The sequence below is a fragment of the Embiotoca jacksoni genome, unplaced genomic scaffold, assembly GCF_022577435.1.
Source record: "Embiotoca jacksoni isolate LCO1_2020_lvr unplaced genomic scaffold, fEmbJac1.0.p SCAF_54, whole genome shotgun sequence".
Classification (NCBI taxonomy): domain Eukaryota; kingdom Metazoa; phylum Chordata; class Actinopteri; family Embiotocidae; genus Embiotoca; species Embiotoca jacksoni.
This window is the reverse complement of record NW_027185408.1, coordinates 1,075,401-1,089,288: the sequence shown is the minus strand read 5'-3', so window position 1 is coordinate 1,089,288 and position 13,888 is coordinate 1,075,401. Positions and strand designations below refer to the sequence as shown.

The 13,888-nt window shown below is 44.8% G+C and overlaps 2 protein-coding genes across 2 annotated transcripts; one reads left to right on the top strand and one right to left on the bottom strand.

Annotated features, from left to right (window-relative positions):
• Window positions 1–6: 6 nt before the first annotated feature.
• ccr6a (chemokine (C-C motif) receptor 6a) lies at window positions 7–5,957 on the top strand. The gene is made up of 2 exons (XM_069172516.1): window positions 7–1,058; window positions 4,058–5,957. The coding sequence occupies exon 2, from the start codon at window positions 4,070–4,072 to the stop codon at window positions 5,186–5,188; it is 1,119 nt and encodes a 372-aa protein (XP_069028617.1). The 5' UTR covers window positions 7–1,058; window positions 4,058–4,069; the 3' UTR covers window positions 5,189–5,957.
• A 1,094-nt stretch (window positions 5,958–7,051) lies between these two features.
• On the bottom strand, window positions 7,052–9,137 carry LOC138212289 (kelch repeat and BTB domain-containing protein 11-like). The gene has a single exon (XM_069172590.1). The coding sequence runs from the start codon at window positions 8,671–8,673 to the stop codon at window positions 7,507–7,509; it is 1,167 nt and encodes a 388-aa protein (XP_069028691.1). The 5' UTR covers window positions 8,674–9,137; the 3' UTR covers window positions 7,052–7,506.
• Window positions 9,138–13,888: the final 4,751 nt, after the last annotated feature.

Sequence of the window (13,888 nt, the reverse complement as noted above, 5' to 3'; positions counted from 1 at the left end):
GAATGTGTTTTCATCTGTAGTTTGTTATTGTCTGAAGGAAACTTCAGAAACGACAACAACAGAGACACAAAACAACAACAGTTTACCCGTTTGGCCACGCCCACTGGTAAAACACATCAGATGTATCGTCTCGCCACGCCGGATGTATGTGGCACGTTTCGTGAGGTTTGAAGCATCCTTCGACCTTAAACATCAACTTCCTGTGTCACGGCGAGCGAGCCGTTTGGCCACGATTTAAAGCAACTCGTAGTTTCATGGCGAGACGCTCAAAATGGCCGCCTCTTTACGGGCACACGCATCGACGAAAATGAATTATTTTGATACAATTTAATCCCAAACATGTTTTCTATCCAGAGAACCTAAATTCAAGTCAATCCGACAAAATCCCTCGGAGGAGTTCGACAAAGTTCAACGTGTCAGAATCGCCCAAAATGGCGACTAAATTCAAAATGGTGGACTTCCTGTCGAGTTGACGTAACGGTGCAATGTAACTTTTTTGTGCATCTAGGTGTGACACACCTGTCCACCGGATTTCAGGAATTTAGGTAAATGTGGCCACCGGGGCATCTCTTTAGGGGGCGCTCTCGAGCCATTTGGCCACGCCCACTCGCGACTCCACTAGAATACGAAATTTTTCCCCGGGAGACAAATGTTTATTTACTTTCATGAGTTTTTGAATATGATGAAGCCTCCAAAAAGGAAAATCACTTTACGTAAGAATAAGAAGGAACAAGAAAAATAATTCCTTGAAAAACAACAGGGCTTCACACCCTGAAAACCAGACTGGCCTGTCAGACCACGTTACTTCGCGACAGGCCCGCCTCCTGTTTTACCTCATGAACGTGAACGCATCACAGAGATGAAGTTCAGGTGGTGTCTTTGAGGGAAGCTGAGCGAAGGAGGTGAAAGAGGAAGGCTCGTTTCAAACACACACATTTCCCTTTTAACAGCATTGTGTCAGTGTGTGATCAGTGTGTGTCGCAGCAGCACCTCCTCCTCATCATCATCACCACCACCACCACCACCACCTGCAGCATCTCCGGCCGCCCGGCAACACCGTGAGTTTTATTTTAAATATTCCGACTGACACTTCTTGATGTTTTTACTTTCATCTCCAAGTATTTATTTCTCTCTGTGACTGTTTTTTTTTTTATTATAAATGTTTGGATGCTCCGGTTTTCAGCAGCAGTTTGTGTTTTTCAGTCGTAGACGGAGTCTGTGGTAACACGCCCAATTCATGAGATAAGATAAGGCGCGTTCCTTTAAACACGTTCGCTTCGATCTATTTTTAAATCACAAAATGTTTTATTTCACAAACCACAGACGGGCCTTGACTGACTTTCAAAGAAAAAAAAAAAAGAACCACGCAAAAAACAGAAATGAAACAATGTGAAATGTCAAACTTTAATCTGTAAGAAAAGTCGTGTTTTTAATGGTTTTAAGTTTTGACTCACAAGTCTGACTGATCCTGAAATTATATTTTAAATGTTAAATTTACACTTTGTTCTATCTAAAAAACTGAACTTTAAAACCGGAAATTTAAAAACGGAGTTCTGAAACCTGAACTTGAAAACCTTTCTAACAGAAGTGTAAAATGCAGATGTGGTGCAGGTCTGTCTGTCCTGATTCAGACCCAAATGTCTCAACAACTATTGGCTGGATTGTGATAAAATGCACTTTCAGACGTTCATGTTTCCCTCACGATGAATTTTAGTCCCCTGACTAACTGGCGCCACCTTGATGTGGTTTATGAGCGAATATCTGCAGAACAAATGATGTTCACATTAGCGTGCTAAAAAACTACACAAATTTGTGTTAGCATGCTAACATGCTAACAGGCTAACAGATACAATCTTAACGTGCTAACAGATACAGTGTCTAAGCGTGCTAACGAGCTAACAGACAGAGTGCCTTAGCGTGCTGATGAACTGTCAATAAAACTGAACCTAAAGCAGAAACAAAGATTTTTTTTACAGTTCCTTAAACGCCTCGTGTTTCCACTTCGTACTTCTGCTGCCGGACACGCCGTCAGTCCGGACGGCGTCAGATTGTCCCGTAAGACTTCCCTTATTTATATATTATCTTCATCGAATGCACGAGCTGAGTTGTAAAACTGATTTTTTTTTTTAATTTTTTTTATTAGAATCAAAAATATTTAATAAAACCAACTGTAGAAGAATGAATTGCTGAATACAGCAGATATGAAGAACAAATCACACTTAGAAAAACACAGAATTAATAGATTCTAACGCGACGTGACATCAGACAGATATTTGGGCCGCAGCGAAACATCGTTCTTTATTCATTTCTTTGTTTCTCATTCGTCTTCTCTGGAACTGGGTCACTCAAGCCCCGTGACCTCTTTTCTGCAAACTTCCTCCAACCACAAACTCATACTCTCACACCTCCGACGCCTGCGGCGACCCAAACTGGAGGGTTTCCAGCAGCTCGACCAGCTCCTCATTTGAATACCTGACGTCTCCTCCGCTAGACTGTCCTCAATTCACTGACTGTAAGCAGCTCGTTTTACATCATCAACACCACTTTTAAAACAGAGGCGGAGCCGCTGCTGTAACCACGGTTACCGCACTTTAGGTTGGAGGAAGTATTCAGGTGAAGAGGAATTGCCAATACAACAAAGCATCAGGACAAAAAAAATGATAAAAGAATAATACATTTAATTATATAAAAATATATAAATATATCGGTATTTAGAAATACATAAATGAATATGTACGGAACGAAATTAACAAATAAAGACGTGAAAATGCTTCTTATTATTCATTTATACTTTGTGATTCCACCTCATATTTTGAAATGTATTTACTTAATTTTATACTTCCACATTTATGTTCTTACTCTTTCATGGATTCATTCTTTTTTATGGCACCCGCGTGACTCCAGAGATTATTCACACTACAGAGTACAAAGTACTTGAAAGTAAACGACCTTAATAACTTCCCGTATGCAGACGACAGTCAGTCAACGGAAAAACAGATTTATACCGGTAAATGTACATTAATACGTTAATTATTCTCATATTGTAAGCAACCGACTGGAAATTTCACTGTGATATAGCATAATTAGCATATTTAGCATAAATATGACAAACTTACAAATAATAAAAGCATTTGGAAGTGATGCAGCCACCCACGTTTTGTACTTATCGATATATACAAAAAAAAAATTCAATACCAAATGAGTAGCTTGTAAGTATCGAAGTATCGATCCCGCAGAATCGATTTTTTTATCGTCGTGAAATTTGACATAGTTAGCAGAACATGTCAGATTTAAAGAAAAATTGTCTATTGAGATTTAGAGATTTATTGAACTTACGTTCAAATCCAACAGAGTTTTGAAACTGAACGTCCGAGTCATCAGATTTAAAAACGTCTGGCAGGACGATGGCTATCAGTTATTGATGTTTAACATTTATAAATCGAAGTTTGTAAAAAAAAATGTGGTTTGTTTGTTTAGAATCACCAGAAATGACGAAATCTCTTGTTGTTGTTGTTGTTGTTGTTCATGGTGTCCTGTCAGCCTACCAGGGCCGGACAGTTTATTTAGGTTAGGTTAGGTTAGGTAGTTACTTTATTACTTTATTAATCCCCGAGGGGAAATTTTTTCGCTACAGCAGCATACAGGAAGCAATAAGATAATAATAGAATAATAAAAAAGCAATAAAAAAGCAATAAAATTTAAAAAAAAAAATTTAGTTTGAGTTTCAACAAGGTCGTGAACAAGAAGAGCGCCGAGTCGCCGAACTGATCCAAAACATCTCCGGAGGGGAATTAGAAACTTTTGATTTCACAGATTTGTTGTCGATCACTCCGAGAGCTTCAGTTGAATGATGACTTGTTTCACCTGGAAACAAACGGTAGACTCCGGCGTCCACACAGCAGGGGGCGCCGCTGCACAGAGAAACCAGCACCTATAAATCTGACCGAATAGCGGAGACCTTTTCCTCCTTCGTCGTGTGTCCTGTCTTCATGTCTTTTCTCTTTCCAACCTTCACGTCAACCTGCTTCGAGTTTGATGTCCCCGTCTGTGTCCACAGCGAAAGAAGAAGATGGAGGAACTGATGTGGAACCAGTCGTATTATTTGTTCAACTACACTGACGACTACGATTTTGAGCCACCTTGTACTTACGAGAAGACCCAAAAGGTGGAGCATGTGCTTGGCCTCTACGTCCACTCCGTCATCTGCGTCCTGGGCCTGGTGGGCAACAGCCTGGTGATCGTCACCTACTCCTTCTACAAGAGGACCAAGTCCATGACGGACGTGTACCTGCTGAACGTGGCCGTGGCCGACCTGCTGTTCGTGCTGGCGCTGCCGCTCCTCGTCTACAACGACCAGACGTCGTGGCCGATGGGGCCGGCGGCCTGCAAGCTGCTGCGCGGCTCCTACAGCGTCAACCTGTACAGCGGCATGCTGCTGCTCGCCTGCATCAGCGCCGACCGCTACGTCGCCATCGTCCAGGCCCGCCGCAGCTTCCGGCTGCGCTCGCTGTCGTACAGCCGCATCATCTGCGCCGCCGTGTGGGCCTTCGCCTTCCTGCTGTCCGTCCCCAGCTTCTACTACTACCACTGGTACGAGCCGTCCCACTTCCACATGATCAACGAGACGTCCCAGGGTCCCCCCCAGTACATCTGCGAGTTGCGTTTTGCGGACACCGGCACGGCCCTGATGACCAAGGTGGCCGTGCCGAGCACCCAGCTGGCCGTCGGCTTCTTCCTGCCGCTGTGCGTCATGATCTTCTGCTACGCCGCCGTCATCGTCACCCTGCTGAAAGCCAGGAACTTCCAGCGGCACAAAGCGGTGCGGGTGGTGCTGGTGGTGGTGCTGGTGTTCATCGCCTGCCACCTGCCCTACAACGTGGCGCTGCTCTACGACACCGTCGTCATGTTCGGGCTCCGCTCCTGCGAGGAGTCGGAGGCGCTGCAGACGGCGCTGGCGCTGATGCAGTCCTTCGCCTACCTGCACTGCTGCCTGAACCCGGTGCTGTACGCCTTCGTCGGGGTGAGGTTCAGGAACCACTTCAGGAGGATCTTCCGGGACCTGTGGTGTCTGGGGAAGAGGTACATCTCCCCGCGCCGCTTCTCCCGGGTCACCTCCGAGTTCTACGTGTCCACCATCCGCCGCTCGGTGGACGGGTCCAGCGACAACGGCTCCTCTTTCACCATGTGAGGACGTCCGGCCGGCCGGTAACTGGAGCTGAGCCGCAGGCCTGCAGGTCTCTGGGGTCCAAACCGGACTCACCCGTGAGTCATTCCGCAGTAATGTGGTCCTCAAATCGAGGCGACGCAAGATCTGTCTCATTGGTTTTCAGAAAAAGAAACGAGACCAGAAAAATGCTGCGCCAGTTAATGTTTTGCTTTTCTAATTTTAATTGTAAATTTCTCCTGCAGTTGTTCTTCATCTGTTTTTTTTCTCCGTGTTGTGTCGCTTTCTAAATTCACGACGAGTGAAATGCAGTTCGTAGAGCCTCCCTGTCCTTCCTGCAGACCCGAGGCAGCTGATGATGTCGTGGGTTTGACGCGTTGCCGTCGTTCATGTTCGACTTCTACCTGAGAAAAATGTTTCCGTGGAGAAGGACTCTCTTCTGCTCAGGTTCATGGAAACTTTCCAGAGAGGGCGACAATCAGACTGTTTCCTGTCCTCGACCAGTCAGAAGCCTCCAAAACACAAGTTGGAAAAGACGGTGGTCTCACAACCTTGTTTCAGAAAAGATGGGACGCTTTGTAAATGTTAACAAAAAATGAACCTGATGATTTGTAAAATCACGTAAACCCGCACTCATTTACAGAAAGAGTATTATTAACATGTAATTTGTATTAAAAGCTCTGAGACGCTTTAATATCTCTTCTTTTTATTACAAATACAAAATGTAAAGTTAAATGTTTGAAAGTCCTGCTGAACATCTGTTCTCAGCTCTGAATCGACTTTTTGTTCAGGTTTTCCTGGACGTTTGTTCGGATTAAGAATCAGGAGAGTTTCCTCAAACTCAATATTATCTTTATCTTTATCAAGTTTCCTGTTTGTTTCCTTTTTGTTTCGTGTTGGTTTTCTGTTTTGTTGTTGTTGTTTGTTTCCTGATCATTTCCTGTTTGTTTCCTGTTTGTTTCCTGGCCCTTCTTTGTCTGCTGCAGGGCCGTGAGCTCATGTTGGGGTCGGTTCCAGACTCGGAGATCGGTGAAAAGAAAGAATTGATCGACTGCAGCTCCAGAAACTCTGAGCGCTGCAGCTTTTTGCACTCAGTGATTAAAAACTGTATCAGCATCGCAACACATTAATAATCCAGTCACATATGGAGCACGGCCTGCAGGCTCACACACACACACACACACACACACACACACACACACACACACACACACACACAATCGCTGCAGGATATTATAACAGTGTGAGTGTTGGCTGCTAAACTGTGTCACCATGCAGAGGAAATATGAACGAGACTCTCTGTGCTCAGATCATAAAGAGTTCAGTCACTGAGAACACTGCAGCCTCACACACACACACACACACACACACACACACACACACACACACACACGCACACACACACACACACACACACACACACACGCACACACACACGCGAGTCTGTTTGGGTCAGTTTTCTCCTGTTTCTGTAAAATTATTGAACCTTTTTTTAAAGTGAAATGTTTTCTGTGAAGCGTCTTTAAAGATTTAGGTCTTAGACAGACAGACAGATCGATAGACAGACAGACAGATGATTTTATTAATCCCCTGAGTTAAATTAAAGAGCTTTGGGGTTTTTGAACTTGGAGGAAATATCAAATTCACCAGATTTAAACTTTCAGGTTTTAAACATGTGTGTTGTTGTGTGATGTTGTTGTTGTTGTTGTGTTGTCGAGGGTTTATTTTTGTGTGGTTGTTGTTGGACCTCGACGGGTCCTGAGTGCGTTCACGCCTGAACCTTCGCCGGACCACCAGTGACGTGATCACCTCAGGACGGATCAGATCAGACCCGATGGAAACGGCCTCATTCACTCCAAAATAAACTCACGTGTTCAGGGAGAGTTTTTATTTTATTTTTATTTATGAATGAAATTCATCAAAGTGCAACGATGACAAAAACCTGCTGAAAGCATGACGGATTATTTAAAGGCTGATCAGGTTCGTCACTGTGACGTCACGTTCCCATCAAAGTCTCCTCCGAGTTCTGAAACGGAACTGAACTAATCTGAAGTTTGAACTTCGATGACGAAAGAAATTCATTTTTCAGGTTTCAGTTTTTCTGACGGAAACTCGAGGCCTCGTGAATCTGTTTCCATCTGAAACAGACTCTCAGCTGCTCAACTAAACGTCCCCCCGCCGCCGGATTCGAACCCACGACCTCTCAGCAGGAAACTAGTTACCCAGAAATGTGCGCGTCATACAGCAACAGGTGGAAAACTGCCATTCATGGAACTTCAAAACAAAAAGGCACCAACCGAAGAAGACACAACGTATCCCGGGTCAGATTGTCCCGGGTCAGATCATTTGTCCCGACTTACAGTCAGGACAAACGGCACCAGAGCCCCTCTGGCCTCCACCGGGGAGGGCAGCACCTCCGGCAGGAATCCTTCCCGCTCCTCCCGCACCTCGAACTGCAGCGTCTGGCTCCGGTTGACGCAGTAGATCCGGTCCCCGAGCACCGCGCAGCGGAACGGCAGCGGGTTGTGCAGCGGGAAGGACGCGGAGCCGAGCCACACCTTCACCACCGTGTTGTACTTGTACACGCTCACTCCCGCGCGCTCCCGGTCCACGTCGAAGCGGTACACGAGGCTGCCGTGCGCCACCATGTCCGTGGACCGGCGCCGGCTCTCGTTGAACGGACACTCCTCCCACTCGTCCCGGCGGGAGTCGTACCGCAGCAGCCGGTAGAAGAGCGAGCCGCCGGAGACAAACAGCTCCCCGCCGCAGGAGGTCGCCTCGTGCGCAACGGCGAAGGAGCCTTTGGGCAGCGGAGCCACCGGACTCCACCTGTCCGCGCGCGGGTCGTAGCGCTCCACCGTGAACAGACACTCCCCACCGACGGCGTACAGGAATCCGTCCATGGAGACCAGCCGGAGCTGGCAGCGGGGCTGCGTCAGCGGGCGGATCTGGCTCCAGAGGCCGGTCAGCGGGTTGTAGCAGGAGACCCGGTCCGACGCTTTGGAGCGGCCGTCCCCGTGCGCCCTGATCCCCCCCGCCACGAACAGGTAGTTATACATGGTGCACATCCCGGAGCCTTTAGCGGGCACCTCCTCCGGCAGGCTGGTCAGCACCTCCCACCGTTGAGTCTCCGGGTGGAGGTAGAACACCTGCCGGTGATTGGAGTCCTCCGGGGCTGCCAGCAGCGGGCTCTGCGGCCGGCTGTTCTCCCGGCTCCCCCCGCGGTCGCACACCTCGCTGGTCTCGGCCGCCGCCAGCACCTTCCTCCCCTCCATCCTCCGCGCCAGGATGTGCTCCCTCTCCCCGGCCGTCAGCCGGCCGTAGAGGGATGGAGTCCGCAGCACCTGCAGGTAGTGGCGGCTCATGTAGCGGTAGACCTGCTGCTTCACGCCCTCCGCGCCCTCCCGCTTCGCCTTTGTCAGAATCTCGTAGCAGTTTTCTGCGCTGATCTGCTGCGACATGTCTTCAGCCGCTGAGCCGGGGTGCGGACAAACATCCCCGGCGAACATTCTGCCTCCGGACCGGCGTCTGTTCCGGACGTGTTGTGGATCAGATCGATCAGACTTCTGTTCTCAGCACAATAGACGCCCAGTTCTCTGCTCTTTATTCTGTCTGTCCCCACAACTTGTTCTTCCTCCTCCTCCTCCTCCTCCTCTTCTTCTCTCTCAGTCCCGTGTGATAAACGTCTCCGGGTCCTCCATCCTCCGCCGGGGCGCGGTGGCTGCCGGTACCGGGCCGTGTCTCCGGACACAAAGGCTCTCAGTGTGGACTCTCTCGTCCGCACACTGGACTCTGTCTCTGTTGACGCCCCTCCGGCTCTGCGGGCGGGTGGAGGGAAGCTGTCCTCTGCGGAGAACACTGAGCAACGCTGGGTTCCGGAACCGCCGCAGAACTCTTTGTAGGAGGACGTGGAAGGTCCAAACCACATGTATTGTCCTGTTGTCCAATCAGAATCATTTCAGTGCAGATTTTTCTCTGAAGAGTCACTTTAGTTTTAATCTGAAACAAACAGCTTGAGGTCACGTGGTAAAAAAAAAGAGGGTTGAGATTATTTAAAATGAATGTTCCTCTTTTATTTTATAGAGACGAAGACACGAGGACTTTAGTTTAATACACAGGACATAAAAGTCTTTTGAAATACACAGAATAATTTAAATCAAATAAATTAATGAAAGTGCAACATCCTCTGATCACAAAATCAATGTCTGACGTCTGTCATCCTGTCTGTCTGACTGTCTGTCTGTCATCCTGTCTGTCTGACTGTCTGTCTGTCATCCTGTCTGTCTGACTGTCTGTCTGTCTAATCAATAACAGGTTGCAGAACAGCTAAATGTCTTAACAAACGTCTCCCTCTGCAGGAGAAACCTGAGAACTACAACTTCATCATCCTGCTGATCAGTGAAAGTCACATAAAAAAAAACAACGTATCATTGAATGTTCCAAACATTTTAAAAAGTCAAGTTTTTTAAATTTCCAACAGTTCGTGCGAAATCTGGTGGAACATTTCACAATTAGGTTAGCAGGCAACAGAGCAGTAACATGATGTTTCTGTTGTGGAAATCACTGCATGGGCTCAGGAACATTTGTGAAAACCATCGTATGTGAACACAGTTCATCGCTGCGTCCACAAATGGAGGTTAAAACTCTCCAAAGAAGAAACCAGATAGAAACATGATCCAGAAACACCACCGTGGGCCCGAACTCATTTAAGATGGACTGAGGCGAACTGGAAAACTGTCTTGTGGCAGAACTTTGGAAGCTAAGTCCAATTTAACTTTTAAACCGAAGATTTCTGATTCAGAACCAGAACTTTCTGTGACACAGTAAAGAGACTGAAACCTACGAAACTGTGAGATTTATTTGTGTACAATCCAAATTATTGTATTCTCCGTTCAAAGATATTTTTACTGATAAACTTCATTTTTGATTTCAGTGTGAGAAACTAAAGAACTGAAACCTTCATCCTACTGCTGCAGGAGGCGTCCGAGACCTGCAGGGGGCGCCAGAGGCCTGCAGGTGACGTGCAGCGCTGCAGAACTCCTCAGCTGCTCAAACACCAGGACACTGATAATATTAAAAATGTCACTGAATAGCTTCCAATCATTCAATCAATCAATCAATCAATCAATCAGAACTTCAAAAATTAAACAGTTCCACAAACCCAGTGAAATAAAAGTGGCAAAATTAAATCAAATAGATAAAATGTCTTGTAGATAAATTAAATTAAATAAATAAATAAAAGTAAAATCAAGTAAATACTATTAAAATGAATTTAAACAAATTAAATTACATTAAAATAAAACCACTAATTCATGAAAAATACACAAACAAACATAAACATAAACAAATAGGGCATCCGTTAAAAGAGCCAAAACAAATGCGACGTTTTTATTTCCCCGTCAGAAGATCGATCGGACGTCTGTTGTTGAGGTTTTGGTAGTAAATGAACTCCGTATAAAAAACGACTGTTTTTAACTCCACCTGTCTTCAGTCGTCCTCCTTCATCCTTCATTAACGTGTCGGAGCTCTAAATGTTTCTGACCCTGCAGGTCAAAGGTCAGAGTGCCCTCATCCCCCCACCCCCCTCCCTCCAAACAGCTGATAGGTCATTATCTCCTGAACCAAACTCCATTACAGCTCTCATGAATATTAACGCAGCTCGGCTGAGTGAGGAAGAGTCAAACGTGATTAGTGATGAAGAGGAGGCACGAGGGAGGAAGAACCAGAGACAAAAAGAGAAACAGGAAGCAGAAATTAATATAAAATATTCGACGGGTTTTCACCTCAGTGAGAAGTTTCAAACCTGATAATAATAATAAAAAAAAGACAAGAAGAAACACCAAAAAAAGAAACCAACCAAAGTCTGTTCAGTATTTAAAACTCAGATTTTATTTTATTTTAATGCCCTCTGTGATTTTTATCATTGCAGATAAAAAAATAAATAATGTTATTATATTTGATTAAGTTTTATGTATAAAAAGCAGTTGAGTGTAAAATAATCCGAATTGAAAGAGAAACAGGAAACGGATTTCAACTTGTTTTGTTTCATCTCATCTGATTTTTTTTTTAACGTCTTCTTTTCTCTTCACAGATTTGCTGATGAATCAATAAGTCAGTTTTCGCTCTTCGATGACTCAGCTGGACGTTTATTCAAATCAAAACCGTTCTAATTTTAACCAAAGTGAGGAGGCGGAGGGATTTTATGAAGCTGCTGCTGAGCACTTTTAATCACAGCGAGGAGAGAAAATTCAATTAGCCAATCAGATCAGGTTTCATTTCTTTAATGAAACATGGCGGCCGTCAGGAGGAGGAGGCGACCTGCAGGCTCGGCTTTATTTTCTATCTGCGGGAGGGACGAGGACTTTCACCTGGAAAACGAAATCACGCGGAGTTCTGAAAGATCCCGCGCACTTTAAAATGTGTCGTTTATTTTAACCGCCTCGCGTGAAGAAAAGACGAAACGGAGCCACATAAATAACTTGATTTATTAATTATTAAAATCTGTGAAAAGAGACGAAATCTATACGATTTATAAAACCTCTTTGTCACACTTCCACCGACGGGAGTTTTTTGACCTTTTAGACTGATCTGACCCAAAGCGTGGCTATGTCACGCTTTCCTGTAGCGGACGGGCGTGTCTATTTCACACTTTGCTGTAAAACCAGGTCGACTGTGGGTGCTAAGCTAAAGTGCTAAGTGAGGTTCAAAAGTGCACTCTAAAGAATCTTTTTTTTTTAAATTTTCCAGGAAACACATCACGAGCAGACTTCCTGGAGCGAAGTGAAATAAATGGACCAAAGCAGAGACGGTTGACGGCAGCGGAATAAAAGGAGTTGAAGTGAGAAACACCGGTGATGCCGAGGCGCCGTGTTAACGAGGCGTCGTCGGCGTGTTTTTAACGGGTGGGCGTGAAGCACGGACGCTTAACAAGCCCATTAAAGTCCATTAGTGACACAAAGGTTGTGCGTAAAAAGACGCTTTTTACGTGACTCTTCCTTGTTGCACCATAAAATGTGCACTTTTAAATCTGAGTCAGGGTTCAGTCGGAGTCCACGACAGATCGGCATCATCGCTTTTTCTTTTTTCTGCCAGAACTTTCAGTGTGAACAGACGATGAGAATAATCAGAGAATGAATGAGTCGTTGTCCTTTGCTGCAAAACTGAAGCCCAGTTTGAATAAAAAAAAAAAAAATAAAAAAAAAAAATAAAAAAAGGCTTATTTCTTATTCTAACTAGTGAAATAATTTTTGGTCATTTTTTTTTTTTAAATGTTTGATTTTGTGGCGGATTTTCGCAAAACTGTTTTTTTCCCCGTAAAACTGCAAAAATCTCATTTAAAAAAAAAAAAACGACCTGATAAAGAATAACGTGTAATGTTTTCCTGTCATAACAATCCTGCTGCATATCACAGAAATATTTGATTTGTAATCTTTTTTATTTCTGTTTTGAACTTAGAGAACCGTGGGGCTCAAAGTTAGAAAAAGTGACGTCGCTACACGTTTCAGAACTCGTGGATCTGACCCGGTGACACGTTCCCTGTAGCGCCACCTTCTGGACAGACGGTTTTCGGCGGAACTCATTTTCCCCGACAGAACAAAGCAAACGACCGCACCTGAAAGTGTTCTGTGTGTTCAGTTTTTATCGGGTGAACGTGCTCGCAGATGGACTCCATCTTTGATTCTGGGACTTCGACACCGGCGCCATCTCAGGAGCTAGACGTGACCATATTTGGACGAGCTGGGGCTCCAGGCATGTCAATCAAACAGCCCCCAAACACAGCTGTATTTAAGGCCTAATATTTAACCAACGGAAACATTTACTAACTTTGTATTTCAGGAGAGAACTTTTGGAGCCCCTAGTGGCTCTCAGTGGTACTGCACTTTACGGCTTCACTTTTCAAGATGCATTTTTATTTACAGTCTACAGGTTCAAACCAAAATAAATTTTAGTTTCAATGCTAATGTAACCAGAATAATTTAATCTGGGATCTTAATTATTATGTTTTGGAACTATGTTATTGTCCCCTTAAGTAAGGTCGACAGGTTGTCACATAGCTGTTCTCCTCTGTACACAGAAAAGTGCCAGGAGAGTCAATGTTTTCTATAATATATCATCTTTGTTTCTCCGTGCACAGAGATGGATAGAAGTGATCATCCATGTCTCAATAGAGGATGTTTGTTTTTCCGTCTGTAGGAGTTGTGAGCAGGAAAAGATGAATCAGATTCCGCTAAAGAAAAGTGAACAACTTTAAATTGAATGTTGAATGACGAGCCATTGAAGAGCTGCAGTTTCACCAACAGATCCTTAGAACTTTGAACATTTGATATCCTGGTGAGTTTATTGAAGTTCAATGCTTTTTTTCTGTTGCTTCGTTAGCAGGAATGCTCGACGATATTTAGAAGTAAGTTGTGTATTTTGCAAAAACCAGTCAGGATAAATCTGAAGGGAAAACAAAGAACATTCCTGAAGATGTAATGATTGTAATTGAATGCCTTGAGTTATGCATGTTCACTAATTAGTTGTTATATTGTGTGTGATGTTTACAGCCATGCGGGTTGCAGGCCCAGTTGAGTAAATTGAATTAGTAATGAACTATTGTCCTGCACATGTGCAGAGGCTGTTTTTTTTGGAATATCTTCTTGGTTGGAACCAGAGGTACCGTCCATCCACCGTCCTGCCTGCCAGCACTCACCCCATCTTCATCCATCTTACCGTCTACCTTCA

Coding starts and splice junctions, on each gene's coding strand:
- LOC138212289 (XM_069172590.1), bottom strand. CDS start 8,673: ATGTTCGCCGGGGATGTTTGTCCGCACCCCGGCTCAGCGGCTGAAGAC.
- ccr6a (XM_069172516.1), top strand. CDS start 4,070: ATGGAGGAACTGATGTGGAACCAGTCGTATTATTTGTTCAACTACACT.